Source organism: Carcharodon carcharias, chromosome 3, assembly GCF_017639515.1.
Source record: "Carcharodon carcharias isolate sCarCar2 chromosome 3, sCarCar2.pri, whole genome shotgun sequence".
In the NCBI taxonomy this organism is placed as follows: domain Eukaryota; kingdom Metazoa; phylum Chordata; class Chondrichthyes; order Lamniformes; family Lamnidae; genus Carcharodon; species Carcharodon carcharias.
The window spans coordinates 65,455,434-65,481,197 of record NC_054469.1 but is presented as its reverse complement, the minus strand read 5'-3'; the positions used below and the strand labels follow the sequence as shown (position 1 = coordinate 65,481,197).

Here is a 25,764-nt window from a genome sequence, read left to right as displayed (position 1 = left end):
ATACACCCTGGACCTTTTCCACACAGTATTCACCCTCTACACCTATATTAATCCTTATAATCTTTAATCTTGTTCCTAACTGGATATTTTTTCAGTTCTTTTTAAAGGTGACAGAACATGAAATTATTTGTGGGGACCTCATTCCACTGTTGCATGCAAGGGAAGAAATCTTCCAAATCTCAATTTTTCCCCCGAGATTTATTGATTTTATACTTCTGTCCTCAGATTCTGTATTCACAGAAGAAATTAAATGAACTACTTACATCTAAATTATATATGCAACTGCATGAGGCATGTTTTTATTTTCAAACAAGTTCTTCCTACATTTTACTATATAGATCAACCAAATATCAATGTCTCTCAGCAATTGGAGGATATTTAATGCAAACGCAGGACAGTATACAAGTTTTAAACAGGTGCAGCACATCTAATAACATCTGAAGCATAACATGTAAATGCTTACGTGGTAATGTAATGTACGTGATTTGAAACCCTCGGTCACTGACATTTTTATTACTGTGGAAATGAATTCTTGCAGAAGGGCCAGATGTCTGTAGTGGGGGAGGATTGTTTGAGCTACAGTACTTCTGAAGGATGGGATCTTTGTCCAGAAGACCATCTCTAATCTAGATATAACAATAATCAGTAAATATTGATAACTGCAGCTTTGCTATATGCACATTAAATACACAGAAAGAACACATGCTCATACAAAGAAGTATCAAACCATACACACTATATGGCAAATCAGACACAGGGGAATGAATGGTTTCCAACTGTGCTGCAATTCCCATGAGGAACATTACTAACACCTAACATGCACAAAACACAAAAAGAAGCAGATGAAGAATCAAACCATGCACATCTGTACACTATGGCATGACTAATATGGTTCCAATGCAGAGGCACCAGGGTCCTTGGGCTATAAAATCAAGGCTGTGTGACAAAATTAAGTATCTGTATCTAAGATAATAATGGCTTTCTAAATGTTATTACACTACATAGTAGGCTATAAATCAGCTTTGGTCATAGAAATCATGGGCAGGATTTCCCCTCATGCGGTGGGCAGCCCCGGGGGTGGCCGCATAATGGTCCGCCGCCTGCAATGGGGCCCCAACTGCGATTTCATGCCGGCTGGCCAATTAATGGCCAGCGTGAATCACACGCTGATAACCTCAGCACTGCTGGGGTGGGGGTGGGAGGAGCGTGAGCGCTGAAGTCAGCGCATGCACAGGGGTGTGCTCGGTGAAAGCTCCTTGAAGGCACAGAGCTGCTTCAGGGAGCTGAAGATTTTTAATATCTCAAATGAAGATTTTAAAAATAAGGAAAACATGCCTTCACATGTGACTCTGTCATATGAACAGGGATTTGTGAAAAACAAGTTTTAAAAACTTTTATTGCTATAGGAAACCTCATCCCACCGTGGATGAGGGTTCGCAAAAAAGGTTGGACGGGCAGTGAAAAATTCAATTTAATTAATTGATTAATGGGCTTAATAGTTCTCTTAATTGTTGGCAGGCATGTTGCAGACTCTCGCATGCGCCCGCCGACCGAAATATCACGCAAGTGCGCAATGAAGTCAGGACACTTGCCCCACATCATCGTGCGCACACATGCTGAGCTGAAAATCCTGCCCCATGTTTAGCTCAGTTTGATACATTGATTTAATGAGCTGGTTGGACACTGGGTAGTTTGTTCTAGGTAGAAGCCAAGCTATTCAATTCAATCCAATAAAGGCATGCTCTATGGTTTCTTCAAATATTAGTTTTTTAGGCATGGTTTTCTTTTTATCCTCTAACCAGCCATGAAGTATCTGACAGGTCCAGTTTAAAGATTCAAACAGCCTTAGGTAGACTCTTTGACTTAGAAATTGTGTTAATGCTGACAGATTGGCATGAAGTGGGTGAAGAAAACACCCAATATTGGGCCTTGGATTTCATTTAAATCAAAACAGTGAGCAACTGGGGCATGCTGGGTGTCCCCAGTTAGCTCGCTGGAAAATTGGACTTTTGACCACTGTGTCACTGGCAACGGTCTCAGGTGTGGCCTTACAGAAGGGGTAGGACATGTATGGAGGGGAATGATCGGGAGCCAGCACAGCTCTTCGGTACTGCAGTGGGAGGACCACTTCTGCTTCTGCCAGTTCTAGATTCAGCTTAGTATTTAACAAAAATACCTTTTTGGAGCCTTGCAGCAGTGCCTTTGAGGACTGCAGTTAGCCCTCATGTAAACTATGTTTCCTGCACGGGAACATAGGCCGGGATTTTCCATGCCTGCTGGCATCAGGCATGTTCGGTGGTGTGAACGGACAATATGGTGAGATGGCCAAAAATCGGTTTCATGGCGTTGTGAAACCAGTTGGCGATCATCCACTCAGCCCGTTGATGGCAGGCCATGTTCCCCGCCATCAGATGTCAAGAACCTCACTGTAACACATCAGCATATCATTATAAGGCCAGTCTGGCGGACTTATCCCACCCCGCTGGATCGTCTGCCCATGTTGACAGGAAAACACACCGGTACAGAACATGTATACAGAGGGTGCAGAATCTTGTTGAGGTATCAGGGGTGCCTGCCAGCTGGAGAGCCAGTGAGAGACCCGCTGAACCACAAGCCAATCAGGCAGTGGCGAGGCCACTGTTGGGCCTTCCCTTGGAATCAAGACCCCAAGGGAGTGTAAGCCCCACCTAGCCAATCAGAGGCCAGCAGCACCACTAAGAAGGCCAAGCTGCAGAACACCCCTGGAGTCCCAGGATCACAGGGGACCAGGCTACAGGAAATAACATGTCGGGGGTAGGGGGAGGTGTTTCACTGAGTGGATGTCGTGGGGAGAGGGGGGAAGGAGGGGTTGGAAGCAAGGGCAAGGGGGTAGCTCTTAGTGGGCCCTTCCTGATATCCAGTCCCTCGCTCAGGCGCAGAGTGACTTTGATCAAGGGACTTTCCCACCCCGAAGTGACAAGCAGCCCGCACAGTTTTCACCTGTCCTGTACACCACATGGTGACAGGCCCGCAGCTAGGTTAATACCAGCAGCGGCAGCATCAGCCCTTAAGTCGTCATTAATATGCCACGTAAGGGCCTCAATTGGCAGCAGAGCACCCAGAAATTTTGGTGGAGGTGGAAAGGCAGCAGGGTTCAAGTATACCATCACCCTGTGTAATTACATGCCCTTCTGACTCCAAGCTCGTCGCCAGCGACAGCAGGGAGATTCTGTCCACAGTTTAGGGAAGAGTGATGCAGACTCCCCAAAACATGTCCCAGAAATATTTGTCCCAAATGGGCATGCAATTATGAAAATCAATAACAATTGCATTTATGGAGACCCATGATTCTAGCCTGGAAGTCCCCACTTCTGTGCTTCAGGAGGCTGACAAACTTCTTGCCCCTTGGCGTTCTGACCTTTATGCTGGGGTTTGAGTTTTTTAATACAGCCCTGCCCCCCCATCCCCATCCATTTCCACCCCACTCCCACCCACAACTTATCCATTATTTGTTGAGGAGAGGAGCTTGGAGGCTCTGTACCCACAAGGGAATCCTGGAAACTAGGCCGAGTTGTCAGAACTCAGTATATCTGGGCCCTAGTGATGTTTGTGAAACTGTTGAGGAATTTTGGTTCTATAGAATGTGTTTAGCATTTTTTACCTCTAGGTAGTCAGAACTGCAATTTGGATGGTGTCCGATGTGAAGGCGTCCAAATGAAAAAGTAATCACCAAGTTGAAGCTGACAGAAATAGTCCAATAGCAGTCTCTGTTGGGCGGATAGTTGCCTGGGTAACCCGGTGAACTAATAGCACCATAGATTTCACTGAGATGGCCACCACAATCTGAAAAAGTGAAAGGTACAGGTGATGCAGGGTGTAAGGTTTGTTATACAGCAAGTTCAGGTCTAGCAATAAAAAAAATACGTTAGTGTAATTAAAACAAAGGTTTTGCAATAGTTTTTCACTACAACAATAATTTGCAATTATACTGTGCTTTTGGCATTAAAAATTGCACGAAACATTTCAAAGAAGAGAAGAAAAAGAAGAAAGAGAAGGGAAGAAAAGGGGAAAGGAGAGATGAAGGGGAGGAAAGGAACGTGAACAATTCCAAGGCACTTTATGGGCATTTAAGTACTTATGAAGTGTTTTCACTTTTGTAATGTCTGGAATGAAGCAGCCAAATTGTGCACAGCAAATCTCAAAGACAGTAATGTCAATGACAAACTCTGTTTTAATGATAACAAAAACAGAATTACCTGGAAAAACTCAGCAGGTCTGGCAGCATCGGCGGAGAAGAAAAGAGTTGGCGTTTTGAGTCCTCATGACCCTTCAACAGAACTAGGTGAATCCAAGGAGAGGGGTGAAATATAAGCTGGTTTAAGGTTGGTGGGGCGGGTGGGGGGGGGGGGGGTGTTGGGTGGGGGAGAGAAGTGGAGGGGGGGTGGTGTGGTTGTAGGGACAAGCAAGCAGTGATAGGAGCAGATAATCAAAAGATGTCACAGACAAAAGAACAAAAGAACACAGTGGTGTTGAAGTTGGTGATATTATCTAAACGAATGTGCTAATTAAGAATGGATGGTAGGACACTCAAGGTATAGCTCTAGTGGGGGTGGGAGGGGCATAAACCATTTAAAAATAATGGAAATAGGTGGGAAAAGAAAAATCTATATAAATTATTGGAAAAAACAAAAGGAAGGGGGAAGAACCAGAAAGGGGGTAGGATTGGAGGAGGGAGTTCAAGACCTAAAGTTGTTGGATTCAATATTCAGTCCAGAAGGCTGTAAAGTGCCTAGTCAGAAGATGAGGTGCTGTTCCTCCAGTTTGCGTTGGGCTTCACTGGAACAATGCAGCAAGCCAAGGACAGACATGTGGGCAAGAGAGCAGGGTGGAGTGTTAAAATGGCAAGCGACAGGGAGATTTGCGTCATTCTTGTGGACAGACCGCAGGTGTTCTGCAAAGTGGTCGCCCAGTTTAGGTTTGGTCTCTCCAATGTAGAGGAGACCGCATTGGGAGCAACGAATGCAGTAGACTAAGTTGGGGAAAATGCAAATGAAATGCTGCTTCACTTGAAAGGAATGTTTGGACCCTTGGACGGTGAGGAGAGAAGGAGAGAAGGGGCAGGTGTTACATCTTTTGCGTGGGCATGGGGAGGTGCCATAGGTGGGGGTTGAGGAGTAGGGGGTGATAGAGGAGTGGACCAGGGTGTCCCGGAGGGAACTATCCCTACGGAATGCCGCCGGGGGGGGGTGAAGGGAAGATGTGTTTGGTGGTGGCATCATGCTGGATTTGGCGGAAATGGCGGAGGATGATTCCTTGAATGCGGATGCTGGTGGGGTGATAACTGAGGACAAGGGGGACTCTATCATGTTTCTGGTAGGGAGGAGAAGGCATGAGGGCAGATGCGCGGGAGATGGGCCAGACACGGTTGAGGGCCCTGTCAACGACCGTGGGTGGAAAACTTCGGTTAAGGAAGAAGGAGGACATGGCAGAGGAACTGTTTTTGAAGGTAGCATCATCAAAACAGATGCAGCGGACGCGAAGGAACTGAGAGAATGGGATGGAGTCCTTATAGGAAGCAGGGTGCGTGGAGCTGTACTCGAGGTAGTTGTGGGAGTTGGTAGGCTTGTAATGGATATTGGTGGACAGACTATCACCAGAGATTGAGACAGAGAGGTCAAGGAAGGGAAGGGAAGTGTCAGAGACGGACCACGTGAAAATAATGGAGGGGTGGAGATTGGAAGCAAAATTAATAAATTTTTCCAAGTCCCTACGAGAGCATGAAGCAGCACCGAAGTAATCATCGATGTACCGGAGAAAGGGTTGTGGAAGGGGGCCGGTGTAGGACTGGAACAAGGAATGTTCCACATACCCCATAAAGAGACAGGCATAGCTGGGGCCCATGCGGGTACCCATAGCCACACCTTTTATTTGGAGGAAGTGAGAGGAGTTGAAGGAGAAATTGTTCAGTGTGAGAACAAGTTCAGCCAGATGGGGGAGAGTAGTGGTGGATGGGGATTGTTCGGGCCTCTGTTCGAGGAAGAAGCTAAGGGCCCTCAGACCATCCTGGTGGGGGATGGAGGTGTAGAGGGATTGGACGTCCATGGTGAAGAAGAAGCGGTTGGGGCCAGGGAACTGGAAATTGTTGATGTGACGTAAGGTGTCAGAGGAATCACGGATGTAGATGGGAAGGGACTGGACAAGGGGAGAGAGAATGCAGTCAAGATAACGAGAAATGAGTTCCATGGGGCAGGAGCAAGCTGACACGATCGGTCTACCGGGACAGTTCAGCCCGCTTCTACATCTTACCCAAAATCCACAAACAGAACTGTCCCGGTAGACCGATCGTGTCAGCTTGCTCCTGCTCCATGGAACTCATTTCTCGTTATCTTGACTCCATTCTCTCTCCCCTTGTCCAGTCCCTTCCCACCTACATCCGTGATTCCTCTGACACCTTACGTCACATCAACCATTTCCAGTTCCCTGGCCCCAACCGCTTCTTCTTCACCATGGACGTCCAATCCCTCTACACCTCCATCCCCCACCAGGATGGTCAGAGGGCCCTTCGCTTCTTCCTCGAACAGAGGCCCGAACAATCCCCATCCACCACTACTCTCCTCCATCTGGCTGAACTTGTTCTCACACTGAACAATTTCTCCTTCAACTCCTCTCACTTCCTCCAAATAAAAGGTGTGGCTATGGGTACCCGCATGGGCCCCAGCTACGCCTGTCTCTTTATGGGGTAAGTGGAACATTCTTTGTTCCAGTCCTACACCGGCCCCCTTCCACAACTCTTTCTCCGGTACATCGATGATTATTTCGGTGCTGCTTCATGCTCTCGTCGGGACTTGGAAAAATTTATTAATTTTGCTTGCAATCTCCACCCCTCCATCATTTTCACGTGGTCCATCTCTGACACTTCCCTTCCTTTCCTTGACCTCTCTGTCTCAATCTCTGGTGATAGACTGTCCACCAATATCCATTACAAACCTACCAACTCCCACAGCTACCTCGACTACAGCTCCTCACACCCTGCTTCCTGTAAGGACTCCATCCCATTCTCTCAGTTCCTTCTCCTCCATCGCATCTGTTCTGATGATGCTACCTTCAAAAACAGTTCCTCTGCCATGTCCTCCTTCTTCCTTAACTGAAGTTTTCCACCCACGGTCGTTGACAGGGCCCTCAACCGTGTCCGGCCCATCTCCCACGCATCCACCATCACGCCTTCTCCTCCCTCCCAGAAACATGATAGGGTCCCCCTTGTCCTCACTTATCACCCCACCAGCCTCCATATTCAAAGGATCATCCTCCGCCATTTCCACCAACTCCAGCATGATGCCACCACCAAACACATCTTCCCTTCACCCCCCCCGGCGGCATTCCGTAGGGATAGTTCCCTCTGGGACACCCTGGTCCACTCCTCTATCACCCCCTACTCCTCAACCCCCACCTATGGCACCTCCCCATGCCCACGCAAAAGATGTAACACCTGCCCCTTCACTCCTTCTCTCCTCACCGTCCAAGGGTCCAAACATTCCTTTCAAGTGAAGCAGCATTTCACTTGCATTTTCCCCAACTTAGTCTACTGCATTCGTTGCTCCCAATGCGGTCTCCTCTACATTGGAGAGACCAAACCTAAACTGGGCGACCACTTTGCAGAACACCTGCGGTCTGTCCGCAAGAATGACGCAAATCTCCCTGTCGCTTGCCATTTTAACACTCCACCCTGCTCTCTTGCCCACATGTCTGTCCTTGGCTTGCTGCATTGTTCCAGTGAAGCCCAACGCAAACTGGAGGAACAGCACCTCATCTTCTGACTAGGCACTTTACAGCCTTCCGGACTGAATATTGAATCCAACAACTTTAGGTCTTGAGCTCCCTCCTCCATCCCCACCCCCTTTCTGGTTCTTCCCCCTTCCTTTTGTTTTTTCCAATAATTTATATAGATTTTTCTTTTCCCACCTATTTCCATTATTTTTAAATGGTTTATGCCCCTCCCACCCCCACTAGAGCTATACCTTGAGTGTCCTACCATCCATTCTTAATTAGCACATTCGTTTAGATAATATCACCAACTTCAACACCACTGTGTTCTTTTGTTCTTTTGTCTGTGACATCTTTTGATTATCTGCTCCTATCACTGCTTGCTTGTCCCTACAACCACACCACCCCCCCTCCACTTCTCTCCCCCCACCCAACACCCCACACCCCCCCACCCCACCTTAAACCAGCTTATATTTCACTCCTCTCCTTGGATTCACCTAGTTCTGTTGAAGGGTCATGAGGACTCAAAACGTCAACTCTTTTCTTCTCCGCCGATGCTGCCAGAGCTGCTGAGTTTTTCCAGGTAATTCTGTATTTGTTTTGGATTTCCAGCATCTGCAGTTTTTTGTTTTTATCTCTGTTTTAATGATGCTGGTTGAAAGTTAAATTTTGGCCTAATATTGGAGAACTCCCCTGGTTTTCTTTGAACAGAAGCATTGGGGTATTTTATGTCCACCTCAGAAGACATGCGGGGCCTCAATTTAAAGTGGTAAAAGAACCAGAGGTGAGTTGAGGAGAATTTTTATTATGCAGCGAGTTGTTACGAACTGGAGCTCATTGCCTGAAAGGATGATGGATGTAGAATCAATAGTAACTTTCAAAAAGGAATTGGATAAATAATTGGATTAGTAAAATTTGCAGAAATGTAGACAATGGGTAGGGGAGTGAGATTAACTGAATAGATCTTTCAAAGAGATGTACATGCACGATGGGCTGAACAGTCTTCTTCTGTGCTGTAACATCTATGTTTCTATGAATGTCTCATCCGAAAGACAGAACCTCCAATTGCGTCGCATTCCCTGAGTACTACACTGAAGTGGGATCGTTGGAGTATGCAATGAGCATATATTGGTTCAACAAGGGCCCTTTTGTGGTGCCATTTTGATTCACTTTGTGATCACTGCCCTTCACAAGATGTTTTCTAAGGGCCTTCAAGGCCAAAGGAAAAGCTGAATGTAAATCTTTCTGCTCCTGATTGTCTGAGACCTTCCCAAAGGTGTGAGTAGTATTCACATCAGCGCTAGGTTCGAGAGAATTCCATTGATCTCTTTTAAGGGTATAAATGACAGAATTCCCAGGGTAGTCCTGAAACTCTCCCCAATTTAGTGAGAGTGAATAAAAGGTCCAGCCATCTGCCCTCCCTGGAAAATGGCCACACCAAAAAATTGGGTAAAAGCATAATGGAACCAGTTTCTGTCTCTTGTTGCAGGTTTCATAATTTGAGAGCTCTCAAATTATTCATTTCCTGATTGTAATTTCTGAATCAGAGGACAGTGGATGTTTAGTTGTTAAGTATATTCAAAACTGAAATCAATAGATTCTTGTACAAAAAGGGAACTAAGTGTGATGGTGGCAAAGTGGAGATAAGATAGGCCATAGTCTTATTGAACAGTGGAGTTGGTCTGAGGAACCGTAAGGCCTACCTCTGCTCCTATTTCTTAAGTTCTCATAATTGAAAAGGTACCTCAAAACCCTTGTTCTATGGTACGTGATGTGTAGCAACATGTGTAGAAAGTTAGTTGATATACAGGAAACAAAAAATTAGAACAAATGGATATTGCATAGATTGGACCAGTGGTCTATGTCCCCCAGCTGTTAGTGCTGGCTCCACTTTTATATAGAAGATTTGGACCTGGGTATAGAGAACATAATGTTTAAATTTACTGATGGCAGTAATGCAGGAGGCTTGTAAAAAGTGTGTATGACCAGAAAAAATTCAGAAAGCTATGGATGGACTAAACGAACAGACAGGCAGCAGCTGAAATTTAATATGGATAAATGTAAGATAATTCTATTTGCCAGAGAACAAAAAAACAATGGTCCAGATCTTCTAGTTTCTGGATAGTTGGAGACCAGATGTAGCACCCAAGATACACTACGGGACCCCTTGGAAGTCCCAACACAAAGACCTCATGGGAATTGCCTGGAAAGTTTTAACTTCCAATGAATAATTCCTCACTCCCTGGGATCCTCCTAAAACGTCTCCAACTCCTAGTTAGAGTCAGAGACTTTGCACAGTTCTAACTTACTTACCTGGATAGGTATCCAAATGTTAGACAGAGAAAAATCTAGTCTAACACCTGAGTAACAACCCCGCCCCCCCCCCCCTTCCACACAACCCCAACAACCCGCCCCTCGACCCCCGACTGCTCCCCTGACCCCCGGCATCCTCCAACATAACCTGACCCGACATCATGACCCTATCAAGCTGCCACTCTACCCCCTTACCTTACCCACCCTCCCATAAGGCCATAAGACATAGGAGCAGAAGTAGGCCATTCAGCCCATCGAGTCTGCTCCGCCATTCAATGAGATCATGGCTAATCTGATAATCCTCAACTCCACTTTCCTGCCTTTTCCCCATAACCCTTGATTCCCTTACTGATTAAAAATCTTTCTATCTCAGCCTTGAATATACTTAATGACCCAGCCTCTACAGCCCTCTGGGGTGAAGAATTCCACAGATTGACTACCCTCTGAGAGAAGAAGTTCCTCCTCATCTCTGTTTTAAATGGGTGTCCCCTTACTCTGAGATTATGCTCTATGGTCCTAGACTTTCCCACAAGGGGAAACAACCTCTCAGCATCGACCCTGTCAGCCCCTAAGAATCTTATATGTTTCAATAAGGTCGCCTCTCATTCTTCTAAACCAATGAGTACAGGCCCAACTTTCTCAACCTCTCCTCATTAGAAAATCCCTCCATACCCAGGATTAACCTAGTGAACCTTCTCTGGACTGCCTCCAATTCCAGTATATCTTTCACTAAATAAGGGGACCAAAACTATTCACAGTATTCCAGCTGTGATCTAACAAGTGCCTTTTATAGTTTTGGCAAGACTTCACTGTTTTTATACTCTATTCCCTTTGAAATAAAGGTCAACATTCCATTTGCGTTAAGAGAAAAGCAAAATACTGCGGATACTGGAAATTTGAAACAAAAACAAAAATAGCTGGAAAAACTCAGCAGGTCTGACAGCATCTGCGGAGAGGAATATAGTTAATGTTTCGAATTTGTATGACTCTTAATCAGAACTGATGCAGAATCATACAGACTCGAAACATTAACTGTGTTCCTCTCCACAGATGCTGTCAGACCTGCTGAGTTTTTTCCAGCTATTTTTGTTTTTATTCCATTTGTCTTCCCTATTGCCTGTTGAACTTGTAAATTAGCTTTTTGGGATTCATGCACAAGGTCTCCCAAATCCCTCTGTGCTGCAGCCTTCTGCAGTCTTTCTCCATTTAAATAATATTCAGCTTCTCTATTCTTCCTGCCAAAGTGCATAACCTCACATTTTCCCATATTATATTCCAGCTGCCAAGTTTTTGCCCATTCACTTAACCTGTCTATGTCCTTCTGTAGGCTCCTTGTATCATCTGCAGCACTTGTCTTCCCACTTACTTTTGTGTCATCCATAAACTTGGCGATAGTACATTCACTTCCCTCATCTAAGTCAAAAATTTATATTGTAAATAATTGAGGCCTCTGCACTGATCCTTGAGACCCTCCACTAGTTAACAGGTTGCTATCCCAAAAATGTCTCCCTTATCCCAATTCTCTGATTTCTATTAGTTAGCCAATCCTCTATCCATGCTAATATACTACCCCCAACGCCATCCCCCTTACCCATCTTACCCCCTCGCCCACACTATCCCCTTACCCACTTACCTTCTCTCCAAAGCTTTTCAAAGAAGCTTTGGGACATTTAAATTCTTTACTTACTGTAGAAAGTGTGGCTTTTGTGTCGATTCTCTCCGCTGCTCCCTCCAAGATTTCCTGTACTGAGTCAGTTTGAAAGGATTCTCCATCAGAAGATTGCCCAGAAAAATCGGACAAAGGTAAGTGGGCACTTTATTGTCTGACTAGGATCAGAAACGGAGGTTCCAATCCTAATCGGAAGATTTGGGCCAATGTATGTGATAATGGATGCAAAAACAGAAGCAGTAACTTTAGTTATATAAAAAAGGGCATAGAGTGAAAGAGTAAAGAAATAATCAAAATATTGGTACAATAATTGATTCAACCACAACTAATATACAAGATACAATTTTGAATGCTCCAATATAGAAAGGATATTAATGCCATAGAGAGTATATATATTTGCCAGCATAGGAAGCTACGGGCAGTTTTACCCGCCGACTGCAATGGCGGCTTTTCATGACATATCGTCCCAAACCTGCCGTATTAAATATGCATTCCTGGGAAACATGCCATTTCTATGGTGGATGGGTTGTCATTCGCCCACCACGCCATCATCTTGCCGCTTCATCATACTGGGCGCCACATTTAAAGTGCAGCCGCGTGCATGCCTTTCAGTGCTTCCAGCCCAGGACTGCGGTATGGAAGACAAGATGGCCCCAAAAGACAACAACTCTGCAGCCTCCCACTCCAGTGACACATCCCTCGAGCACCTTTTGAATGCTGTGGAGGCCCGCCGTGATGTCCTCTAACCTGCTGTGGCCACAGGATGGATAGGTTCATCACTAATCCAGCATGGGAGGTGGTTGCAGCAGTGGTCAGGGCCAGTGCCTTGCAAAAGAGGACAGCCATCCAGTGCCGCTATAGGATGAATGGCCTCATCCATTCCATCAGGGTAACTCTTCTCATTACTCTCAACTCAAACACTCAAGTCCACTATTCATCCTCAGGGATCTCACACCTCAAGTGACTAACTCTCACACCCACCCGCACATCAGGCTAATATCCTCTGGAGCTTGCGCCCTCATCCTGTCCATGGCTCCGCTCATCACATAAACATTCCACACAGTGCCATTTGTCCTGCTCAGACTCTCTCCATCTGTTTTCATGCAGGAGAAGCATGCTCACATCAGCAGGAAGAGGTCCAGGACTGGGGGTGGAGTGACCCACATTAGGCCCCTCACTCACTTTGAGGAGCAGGCCATCACGCTGATTGGTGAGGACATGGACTGTGCCTGCGGTAACAGTGAGGTCGGCGGTGGAAACCTCATGAGGATCCTGCACCACATCATCCCACTCTCAATGCAAAGATGAGTGCTCTCTGTGCTGTTTTTGACTCTGCTACCATGCACTACTTATCGTTACTTTGGTTCACAGGGAGCTCAGCCAGCCAGTCCCTCAGCTCCATCCACGTCTCCAGCTAATAGGACACCTCCTCCATTGAAGGTCTGGAAATAAGCAGCCTGGAAGACCCATCACAGCGCTTACTCAACCCTGCGCCAGCGTAGACACACACCTCGGTGGGACCTAGATCTAGAGCAGGCTCAGGTTCACAATCTGGTGGTCACTGCCTGAGAACATCACGTAAAGCTGTTGAAAGTCCTGAAAAGAGTGGCATGTGAGTCAGAGGAGTGCGTCCACCTGCTCTCTGATGAAGTGGTGCCCACATGAGTGTGTATGGAGGTCTCCATGGGGAGGATGGCAGACACCTTGGAGACCCTAGTCCAGCAGAATGCAGAGATATGTGCAGACCAGCACTCCATCACAGGAGCCATGGTGAGTTCCAGCATTGACAACATGAGAGGGAAATGGGGCACCTCAATGTCCCTCCAGGTGCTCCTTCCCCTTGAAGAGTCTTAGGCTGGGTCACAAGGTTACCCGAAGAAAAGAGGAGCGGCAGCTGGACAGCCCTGGGTCATCCACTCAGGAATCTCAGAGGCTGTCTGATCCCTCCGAGTCACCTTCGCCTGTGACCCCCACAACCTCATCCTCTGTCACTGCAAAGGGAGCAGCTGGCCCATGAGTGATTCTGGAGGGAGAACTGTGTGTGTGTGTGTGTGTGTGTGTGTGTGTGGCAGGGCCTTTTGAAGACTCATGCAAGCACTCTCCCACGCACGCAGATCCTTCACGTATCACACCCACCTCAATGTCCTGAGCATTTTGAATGCTGCCTGCTGGGGTTCGCTTTCAGTTATTCATCTGAGCTAACCTGCTTCTCCTCCACCCAATGATCACACTCCCATGCAGCACCTGATCTCGCCCACCACGACTGTCGTTTCACTTACAATTTGGACAGCATGGTCTGGATTCACTCTTTTGTCAGCTCCCCCATCTTTTCCCCTCCCCAAATCACCCAGTTCCTTTCCGCCATCACTGTTGACCCCCCTGGCATCACTTTCCAACTCCCCTCCATGACCTAACAGCCACAACCCTTTTCCTTCGGGAGATGTTCAGGTGAAAGTGTACATTTCCTTCCTTCCCGAAAAACCCATCCCCATCCACATTCACCTCACCGAATTCCTCCTTCCCACCCCCAGGGTCCGTGTCTGCCTCCGATTTCCCACCAGCCACCCTTGTCGTCCCTTCCACTGTTAGCGCCAAACCCTTTCACCCTCCCACCCTCCCCGCCTCATTCTGCCCTCAGTCATTCTCACCGTTCCCTCGTATCATGCCCACCCTCAGTTCGCTCCCCCGGAGGCAGTCATCGACTCATCAGAGCCCTCCCTTGCACGTTCACCTAGACATCTCCCCACTCTGGACCCCTTCCTCCCCAGAACCCCTTCCACCCCCCCCGGACCCCCCCCCCACCCCCGCCTTTGTCATCTTTCCTCCAGCCTTGCTTCTTCCTCCAGCATCACTCCTTGCCCCTTCCTGACTCCTTCAGGCACCCTTACTTCTTCCTCCAGAGTTATTTCCTCTCTTCTTCACACTCCTTCCTCCCCACGAACTCCCTCCCCTCTCTGCACTCCTTCCTCCCACCAAACCCCTTCCCTTACACCTTACACCCTCCCAATACCTAACACCCCAGTTGTTGTCTTCTCCCGTTACTCCCTCCTCCCTCCGTATTCCCTCCCTGCCTCCCAGCCTCCCCCCATTTGACAACTTTATTCCCCTTTCCAACCTCACTCCATCCTGACGCCTTCATTCCTTCCCTCCCAACCTCATGCCACTCTGACACCTCTTCCTTTCCCAGTCGATCCTAGACTTTCGTCTCCCACCCCCAGTACATCTTCTTCTCCCAAACATAGCTGGACCTTCCTCTCCTCGACTCAGGCAGGAGTTAGTCTGGAAATATTGTAATAGCCCTAGGGTTTAAAATGATGTGAGCTTCACACTGACAAGTTGGGGAAATTTTGCCATTTGCCCTGCCAGACGTGTACTCACCTCTCACCCCTAGTTAAAATCCTTAGTGCCAGAAAACACCAAGACAATAAATCTTGTTCAATAGACTCCAACTGTTGAACTGATAGTCCTACAAAACGCAACCCTGTTTTGTCATTATCCATTCTAATAATTGCAAAATCTTCTCAGATAATAAACCAAATAACTAGCTCGGTGCAGATATAAGAGAAAATTACGGAATGTTGGAAACTTGAACCAGAAGCACATTAGTTCAGTCAATATTAGGAGACCCAATAGATACTGACAAACTACCTCTGTATTTCTGGTATTTTCTGTTTTAAGGCCACCTCAGTCTGTTGTGCAGTATGTGAAGAAGCTAGAATGCCATGAATAGCATGAGCTGTGTAAAAATAAATTAGCATAGGCAGAGCTGGTTACGACATAACACTCAAGTTTTAAGTTTAGCTACACACAGTCGGTCAGTGTTCAGGTTGTATTTTAGTGATATCTTAGTTTGTTTAAACTGTTCTTTCTCAAATGTTATTCACAGTGGTGAACACATGCACCACCCGCCTTAGAAATTATATAAAAATAGGAAATTGCTTCTTTAAAACATAAATAAAAGGGAAATTTTAATTTAAATGCAGAATAAGTATTGATTAATATGTAACTTGCGGCAAGAGATAAACAGGCTGACTTTTAGATTAGAAGAATGATTTTAATGGTCAATTTATACAAGAGATAAAATTTCAAGAGGTTAGATAATTGGCCTAGACTTTCTGATTGGGAGCATACCAGGACATCTGCTCATCATGGAGATGTTCCCTGACTGCAATAACCTTTGGGTCCCAAATGGAGCTGGGGCGCAAGACCTGTTGTGGTATGTCCCGCAGGGCAGAAGAATAAAACAGCCTCTGAGGCGTCTGAAAAATTGTGCTTTAAAAAACATTTCTGCTGCAGCACTTAGTCTGTACACAGGCATCTTTTGCAAATAAGCCTCAGACTCTCCCTCTGGCGACCTTGAAATTCTGAGCACCTAGAGCTAACAAGCAAACCTGATACCTAATGTTCTAAAAGTACAAATGGTGGGAAACACAGCAATGACCAAGGTGGGTATCTTCTGGTCTTAGTTCCTGCTGAAACAGGATTATTTGCAGTCGGGACTTCGAATGGTGAAGGAGAGTGCATTGTCGAGCCACGGCATTGTCAATGGAAAGCCTTCAGATTCCCCAACTAATCAGGGATGACACATCCATTCTGCTAAAGAATGGATTTCTAAATTAAAGGGGCCATGACTTGGGTTATAAGGGCTCACTAGAACTTGGATTTTGAAGCTGCAGCTACCACAGGAATGGAGAAGAGACTTGAGAAGGCTGATTCCTGGGTCTTTCATTCTTACCTGCAGGAACTGAGGGATTGCAATGAGATGAGCTCTGCCAAGGAAGGGAGGCAGAAGATAACCTCTACAAACACAGAGGTGTGGATGGAAGTAGCCAAATAAATCAGCAGCAAGGAGTGTAGTCCCTTTAACCTGGAGATAGTGCATCAAAAGGATCCTGGACCTCAAGAGAGCATGACAAGTGAGTGGTACACCCCTTTCAGTTGCCAAGCCCACACTCTGACGTGTTCAGCATTCTCCTGCAAAGCACTCCTCAGGCTAATACACCTTGCAGCTTCACTCATTCCTCTCTAACCAGGCACCTTACATCCTGATCTGAGCAGCCAACACTCGCAGTCACCCTCAGCCTATTTACATCTTACATCCATGCTTCACAATCAATCTCCACAAATGTTGTTGTCCTTCCCTCCTCTCCATCCAAGCCATTACAAACACTCACACTTTCCTGTTTTCTCTCCATGCAGGAGAAGAGAGCACACAAGCTTGGGAAGAGGCAGAGACCCGGGGAGTGGGATTCCCTATGACAGGAGCCTTATTGGCTATCCACCGTGCAGCCCACCTGCTCCCAGGGATGAAAGCTGCAGGTATCAGCAGTGACCTGACATGAGAACTTGAGCCTCCTGAGGCACCAGTGCTCAGACATGTCAAATGAACTGATCCTCTACCTGTAGCCTCTGGGTTGGGGGTTTTGCTTTCTCCCAGCTGAATACTGGCATCCATTACCTCTGCGCTCTGGTGGGACATGGAGCTGAGGAGAATGCAACTGGTGCAACTGCTGGTGCTGTTCCTGGTGTTCTTGGCGATAGTGTTGCTCTCATCTTGTGCCTCATCAGAGGTGCATGGTGCAGCTGCATAAGCTGCTGCCTTACCGTAGTGAAGGCTGGCAGCAGAGAATTACAGCTGAGGCAAGTAAAATGTGAGACAGATGAAGTGCCTTCCAGGGCATTGGCAACTTTATTGCTGTTCAGAAAAATATGCCGGTCTAAGTTTATCAACTCTGTCAAACAGTGGATTGTCAAACAATGAAAGCACTTTCTGAGAGAAGTGCTTTGATCAGCAATCTCTCAATGGCCATGTCCGGAGCTCTTCAATGTTATTGATCAAAGCTTTCCCAGCTTGTCAGTTTCACTGAAGAAGCTCTTCCTGTTGTGCACGTACCTTAGTTACCTTGGCGGGTGGCTAACAGGTCAAGAAACTGTTTCTCTGGCTGAGAAATGCACTGAGGATTAAAGCAGTTTCGAATTGGCTTTTTAATTACCTTAATAACTTACTCGACAGATCCAAGCAGGTTCCCTGTTCACCCCGTCTCAGTGAAACCCAGAAAAGTATAGGATGGTGTTGAGATTCCGACCTGACCTGACACCATTTTTATATCTAACTCCCCATAACCAACCAGACCCGCCTCTACTTTCCTGGGAACACCCCCACCTCCCCCACCATGTTTCCTTCACTTGAATATGGCTTATGATTGCACTGCTAATGGGCAGACACATAATATGGCCCTAGGTTAACCTTACAGGAAAAAAAGGGGGTGGGGATGCGATGATGCTTGTCCGTGAACACTTTTCTAGCTTTCTCTGTCCCCAGTCCACCAGATAGAGTCAGTAAGCCGAGACCACCATATTTGTCTGAAAAGCAATAAAATCTAATGCTTATGTTTTTATGCAATGTGTGCCACATTTACCACAACTAATTACAAAAACAGACAGTTAGTCTCCTGCGCTCCCTCTAACCACACGATAGTCACAGTCACTCATTGATTTACCTTGCTGTGCTATCTGGCACTGTGGGCCTGTCCAGTCTGCAGTGCAAGTACAAGAGTAGCTATTGACGCCATCAATACAGGTTCCACCATTCTGGCAGGGGTTGCTGGCACACTCATTAATATTCTGAGTACAGTTGGTGTTAGTCCATCCTGGATCACAAATGCACTCATAACCTGAAATCGTGGCCTGTAGAAAGCAAAGGGTCAGGACAAGAAACTTGGTAAATTCCTGTGAACAAAATACTATTGCTGGGAAATTCTTTGCAGCTGCTCGCACTCCATTGTCCTAACGTCACAGTATATGTGGCAAGCCTCCATCGACAAACATAAAGAGAATTTCTGCTGCATTTCTGGTGAAGTTATGCAGTGGAACAGTGGCAGCTGCAAGGAAATTCCTGGTCTGCATGTAACGTTGTGCACTAGAAAATTGCTTTGTTTATAAATGTATGTTTATTACCGCCAATTTTCTCTTTTGTTTTCCTTTTGGAGGCACTGAGTCATGTTCTAAGACAGTAATGGAATTTGAATTGTTCACCATTAACACCTAAACCCCAAGATATGCTTTGATTGGAAACACTCCCCAGGATGTATTTCATTTTTTTCCTGCACTTATTAAAACTAAATCCCAGATATGTTTTATAGATTTCTTCCAGAAAACTCTATTCACTCTATTAAGCTCTATTCACAGGATAACTGCAGAACTAGCTTTATAAACATCTCACTGTGAAAAAAACTGTAAATGTAAATGTTCTTCTGCAGAATAAAATTGCTATAAAATATTCTGGGACAACTTTTTTTTAAACTTAAGGTAAAAATGCACAAAACCATTTGGGCTCAGAATTCTCCTTTTACTGCCACCCTTTTGTGTGGGATCAACCTGAGGCGAGAAGAGTGGCAACCACACAAATCTTAGGTGTTACCTTCAAGCTCTCAACCTGTACAGGGCTTTTCTGCATTAAGAGTAAAATGAAGCCATTATTTAGCCACTTCCAAGACCACACACCCATGTATGTCATGGTGCCTCATATACACAGAACTGCATATCATGGTCCTATATGTACCTCGATTATATATTTTTTTAAAATTGAAAAACAAATACATTAAAAAGAAAATAGCTGGATGCCTGCAGAATGAATCCTTTTAATGTTTTCTGTATTCATGTGCAATGCTCTCCATGCTTCATTTAAAAAAAGAGCAAATCATTCAATTAAGTTTCTTCCATTATATTGCTGAAGAAGATATCAACAAATAAAGACTCTTTGCATAATTAGAACTTACCAAACACTGCCCATTCACACAGGGTTTGTTTTGTTGACAGACATCACTGAGAGGAACACAGCCAATGGGCCCATAGCCATTCCCAGCATAATCAGGAGGACAAGTGCAAGTAGGAAGATAATAACCTGAGATAGAAACATGAGGGAATGTCAGTACTCTATTTCATATCAACCATGTATAAAGTAATCAATAATTGATGCATTGTAAATTTTATTGGACCATATCTATGTTATAAGTATATTAAAGCCCCAGATAAGAATGGCTGGGCTTTGCAGCCCCCCGGGGGCAGGGTGGCAGGCAAGGAGCATAAAATTGATCAGCATGGCAGCAACACCATGCCTGGTGCCTAATCACCCCCACCCACCTGGCAGGCAAGGCATCGGACAGCCAATGGGCCAATTGAGGCCCTATTGACCACTTAAGGGCCTCCTCCCACCACCGCTGGGGTATTTCCTACTCTCCCCCCATGCCCTGCCCACCCTGGCCCCCCACTCCACCCTGACATGGCAATCTCTGCTGCATTAGCTACAGATGAAGAAAGTGGGCTAATAAAGTGGCCTCTGTTTTCTCTGGGACTTCTTCACAGCCAAAGGGGCTGTCTGTTTCTCCTTGTCTCTTTCAATGCCCCTCAAAACAGTCAGTCTCCAGTGGTCATGCTGTCAGTGACTGTCTCCCAATTATCTGTGTCCATGTGCACCATCTTTGTATCTCGCTTGCAGGTGTCCTTGTAGCGGAGAATTGTGCGTTCCACAGATTGTGACCAAGTGGCCAATTCAACATACGGAGGGACTCACCAGCAATCTGTCACTTGATGCTGAAATCAATACATGCATCACAAAAGCTGCAGCTATTATGTCCAAGCTGAATAAGAGAGCAAAAAATGTGACTGAGAACATCAAACTACGAGACTAGCAAGCCTGCATCCTTAGTGCACTTCTCTATAGTAGTGAGACCTGGACAACGTATTCCAGGCAGGCTGAACAGTTTCCATCTTTCCTGTCTCAGGCATATCCTCAGCATGGCTCAACAGGGAAAGATCATCAACTCTGTGGTCCTGGAGCATGCTAATTCCATTGGCATACAATGTCTGCACTGGCTCGGCCATGTTCATTAGATGGATGACAGCCATTTACTCAAAACCTTGGGCAGAATTATCCCAGATTTGCACCGGCTTCTCATGCTGTATTATCCCAATCCCACTGCATTAACTATGCATTCCTGGGAAACGTGTCATTTCCATGGTGGGCGGGCTGTCATTCACCCACCAGGCAATCACTGCACCACTTCATCACATCGGGCGCCATATTTAAAGTGCAGCCACGCGCACACCTCTCAGTGCTTCCAGCTCAGGACTGCTGCATGGAAGACATGGCCGCAAAAGGTAAGAAGACTGTGGCCCAGGTTTAATGACAAGCCCCTCAAGCATCTTTTGGATGCAGTGGAGGCCCACCATGATGTCCTCTACCCCCCACTCTGGTTGCAGGATGGGCAGCAACATCACCAATCCAGTTTGGGAGGAGGTGGCAGCACCAATGCCCTGCAAAAGAGGACAGCCACCCAGTGCTGAAAAAGAATGAATGATCTCCTCCATCCCACCAGGCTAAGTCACTCTTTTCATCACTCTCAACGCACACACTTACAAACCCCTCACACATCCACAGGGCCCTCACTCACTGCCAGCTCAAGGGACATAACCATTCACTCTCACACACACCTTCACTGTCCTCATCCCATCCATGGGACCACCCAATGCCCACACATGCCAGGCATACTTATCATTTGGCCTGGCAGGCATCCTGCTTACACTTCCTCCACCTCTATTCATGCAGGGCAAGCTGGCACACAACAAGTGGGAGAGGTCACAGACTGATGGAGGGATGCCTGAAATCAAAGTCCTCACGGATTTAACTAACACAGCCATCCAGCTGGCCTGTGACGATCTGGACCGGTCCTGTGCTGACAGTGAGGTCGGCGGTGCTCTACCAAGTGAGGAACCTATAATGCAACATCCATCAGACAACCATGCCATGAGTGATGTGTCCTGTTTCACAGGCCGCTGCCATGCACTAGTTATCTCCCCTTGCTTTCGCAGGCACTTCCAGGAAACAGCTGACGGGGTCCACAACCCAAGGCCTAAGCAAGCCTTGAAGGAAGCTCAGAAGAGGAATCTGTTGAAAATCTCCCTGAAGACCCATCACAGCACTCACACTCACCCTCCACCAGTGCAGCAACACAGGCCTCGGGATCACAATCTGGTGAGCGCAACGCACTTTCTGATCCATAGCAGGCGGCAGTAGGGAATTCCCATGTGTCCGGCACTCGGAGGATTGTTGGGAACCAGAAATTTGCTGAGTCCAAGTCAGATGATGAGCCTCTGGACTCGATCATGTCACAATTACTGGAGCTGCAAAGGCAAGCTCGGGACCATCAGGAAGGGATGTCTGCTGCACTCCTCAGGTTGCAAGGCAAGATGGAGGAATCCGTCTGTCTTCAGGCTGAGGTGATAGCGCCAGCTTGCAAATGTGCCAAGGTCAATACTGGTAGGATGGCAGCAGCCATGGAGAATTTGGTCCAGGATGTTGCTCCTGCATGGCAGAGCAGGCTGAATTCCACCGGTGATGCCATAGTTGGCTTCTAACAATGTGTATGTGAGAAAGATGCAGGGCAGCCCGATCTCACTCCAGCTACCATTTCTCCTCAAGCAGTCAGCCAGGGGACCTCAGCTGCTCCAGCTCCACAGGCCAAGGAGGGTGCCACTGCCACACAGCAGGACCCCAAAAGCAAGCCAGGATCCTCCAGGTCTTAGACCCCCAGAGAAGACCTGCTAAGGATGTCACAGACAACAGAGTGTAGCAATCAGCAGGCTGCTTCCAGCTCCGCTGTGGATGTCTGCGGAGCACAAAGATGTAGCAGCAGGGTTAGGAAAATTAAGAAGATGTAGTTGTACAAGCCTGGGCACGGGTGTTAATCACTTGTACATAATGTTCACTATTGTAAATAAACTTCCAAGAATGTCTCCCTGCCTGTGGCTCCTTGCTCTGATGAGCAGTGTTCATGTTACTCAGATATGAAATCTTTCTGCACAAGATAAAGACAGGTGTCTCAGGTCAGGGCCTCTACCTGGTGCTTTGTGCAGCCTTCAGGCCGAAGTGATGGCCCGGCCTCACACTCCCTGGACACATTGCTGATGCCTGCACCTCGATGGTGTTTGTCATTGCTGCCGGAATGTCATGGGCAGGAATCACAGAGTTCCATCATTCTCTCTGCGTGCTCTCAGCACCTTTAAGGTGGGGCTGGCCCCCATCTCTTCAGCATCTGTGACCAGTGATGCTGTGCTCCTGAAGGGTTCAGATGCTGAAGGTGAACAAAGGGTCAGAAGTTAAAGTTTCATGGCTGTGTCTCCATGATATGATCATGATCACAGAGCGCATGCGAACTGCCCTCAGCCAGACAGGAGTCAGACATTCTCAGAGGTTATGTGAAGATCTATGGAGTGTCCTCACTGCATATTGTCACTATCCTCCTGCAATCGAGTGGCTATTAGGGCTTCCACTGTGCCTCAATGACAGGAGCATTATCATAGAAGATATGTGCGCTGCCATAAGCCAGACTGGAGTCAAATGTTCACAGATGCAATGTGAGAATCCATTGGCATCTCCTCACCGCATGTCGTCATCATCCTCCATAAATCTAGCAGCTATGAGGGCCTCCCGAGCATGCCTGCCTCGTCTGGCCAGTGCAAGGGCCTCATCGTCATCATTGTCACTTTCAAGGAACTCCTCACACTCATCACCATTGACATCCTCCTCAACGGAGGAAACCTCCAGCTCCTGCATCTCCTCCTCAGCTAGCTCCTCTGCCCGTTGCAGTGCCAGGGTATAAAGGGCACAGCAGGCAACAAAGATGCGTGACACCCTCTGTGGACTATATTGCAGGGCTTTACCAGACAGGTCCAGGCACCGGAACCTCATTTTCAGCAATCCGATGGTTTGCTCCACCAAGTTGTGAGTTGCAGCATGAAGCTCATTCCACCATCTCTCTGCTGCAGTCTGAGGCCGCTGCACGGGTGTCATAAGCCACGTCCTCTGAGGATAGCCTTTGCCCTCTAGGAGCCAACCCTCCAGCCACTTAAGACCCTGGACATCAGGGATCTGAGAATGTAGGAGTCATGGGTGCTCCCTGGAAACCATCTGTAGACCTGGAGGATGCATTTGTCGTGATCACACATCAGCTGCACATTCAGTGAATGGAAGCCCTTGTTGCGATAGAGATCTGAGCACCATGTGTGGGCAGTCAATCGACCCTGCACCTGTGGCAAATCCAATTGCTCTTGCATCCTGGTTCTCTTGGTCCTAGGCAAAATGCACGAAGTTGTGTGCCCTCGCAAAGATGGCATCTGTGACCTCATGGATGCATCTGTGGGCAGAGGTCACCTGTGGAGCCCTGAATGGAGCCACTGGTGTAAAAATTGAGCGCCACAGTCACTTTCATGGTCACTGGCAGTGGATGCCCCCCATGTCCCCGTGGCACCAAATCCTGCAGTAGCTGGCAGATGTGACCAACCAGGTCCCCAGACATGCACAGTCTTCAGTGACATTAGTCCTCGATCATTTGCAGGAATGAAAGGCACGCCTATAGACCCTGGGTCTAGTTGGGTACTGACTAACGATGGCTCTCTGTGTGTGTCTGGTCACCCCAGCCGTCCCTTCTTCCTGAGGGTGAGGCTCCTCTCTCTGTGCAGCCAGACACCTCCGTTACTGTCTTCTCCATCGTCTCCATTCTCTGTACGCTACAAGGCATACAGCTAGTTCACCGGGCTCCATGCTCCTCATGTACTCCTCCTCAGGATGAAAGAGGGAGACACGTAGGTTAGCTTGAGTACACTCAGAAGCTCGCTTGGTTAAGTCTGAAGGCCTCTTAACAAATCGTGGAGAGTGCTGGCCACCACTTGGATGTCCAAAGTTTAATGCTTGGTTGCCCAAAACCCCAACCACCTCCGCCCCACTCCACCTGACCGATTGGCAGCACTTTGCCCACTGGACTGCATGCTGTGCTCTCAGCTCAGGCACAGGCATTCTCCTAACCCGCATTGCAAGATTACATTGTTAGCTTAAACCACTTGGAAGACTGGTCCAAACTGGGATGATGACATTGCAAGGGGTTTGGGTGAGTGCCTCCAACAGTCACTGCTCCACGGCCAACTTTAAAAAGGAGATTGTACAATGTGCCCAGTCATCCAATGGTTCTGAAGCCCGGTAAAACGCTCAGTAGTTTGCAGTCTGTGCCCGAGGAATGATAAGATCTGCAGCACTTGGTGGTGCTTTCATGCCTCTGCGTTGCTTGGGTGGGCAGATAAGCTAGAGGCCCGATTCCACACATGTTAATGTGACTGTGTCTGAACTATCGCAGCTGCAGAGGGATGGTCACTTTATTCAAGGTGTCCTTAATGTGTGGCCACTTCCCTTCCCCAAACCCGCACATGCTTGTGCACTACCTTCAACAGCAAGGCAGACCTTGCCCCCACCTCCAAGCTGTCTCAACCACAGAGCAACCCTTGACCCCACCCCCAAGTTGCCTCAACCTTGAAGTCCAATAGGCTACCCAGGCAAGTGCTGCACACCGTTACTGTGCATTCACCTCTGAGATCCCCTTGAAGTGCAGCCCAAGTGCACGCCTTATATATGCTGTTGTGAAACACATCAGCACGCAATCATACCGGCGTGGGCAGATGATCCAGCAGAAGGGATGATTCCGGCAGGCTGGCCTTATAATGATATGCAGATGTATTACAGTGAGGTTCCTTGGCAGGAGTCCGATGGCAGGAAACACAGACCACCATCAACGGAATGAGCAGATGATCGTAAATTGGTTTCACACTGTCGTGAAACCAATTTCTGGCCTTCTCGCCATATTGTCCACTCACACTGAGCACACCCGATGCCAGCGGGCACAGACAATTCCGCCCCTTCAGTACAGTGAACTGGGACTGTTTGAAATATGGACATCTTTTTTGTTTTGGTGTTCAACTCCTAGTACATTCTTTAAAGATCTAATAATGTTAACATTCATGATAATGTGTTGGCAGCAAATTCCTATTATAAACAAATGGACTGATTCGGGCATTTGAGATGTTGGAGGAAAAAACAAGTTAGCAGTAATCTTAGCAAATTAAATGTCTTCAGGAAACATTTTTTCTTAAGATTGGGTGATGAAATTTTATTTTGAGCAATGTTGCTGGTTGCCTGATTTTCCAAATAATTGATC

The 25,764-nt window shown here is 47.1% G+C and overlaps 1 protein-coding gene across 1 annotated transcript in view; it reads right to left on the bottom strand.

Annotated features, from left to right (window-relative positions):
* The window catches only part of cubn (cubilin (intrinsic factor-cobalamin receptor)), a 457,032-nt gene that overhangs the window by 371,795 nt on the left and 59,473 nt on the right, over positions 1 to 25,764 (bottom strand). The window contains 5 exon segments of the mRNA XM_041183948.1: positions 464 to 626; positions 3,641 to 3,822; positions 17,123 to 17,321; positions 18,191 to 18,409; positions 19,501 to 19,625. Of these exon segments, the coding sequence (XP_041039882.1) occupies positions 464 to 626; positions 3,641 to 3,822; positions 17,123 to 17,321; positions 18,191 to 18,409; positions 19,501 to 19,625 (888 nt within the window).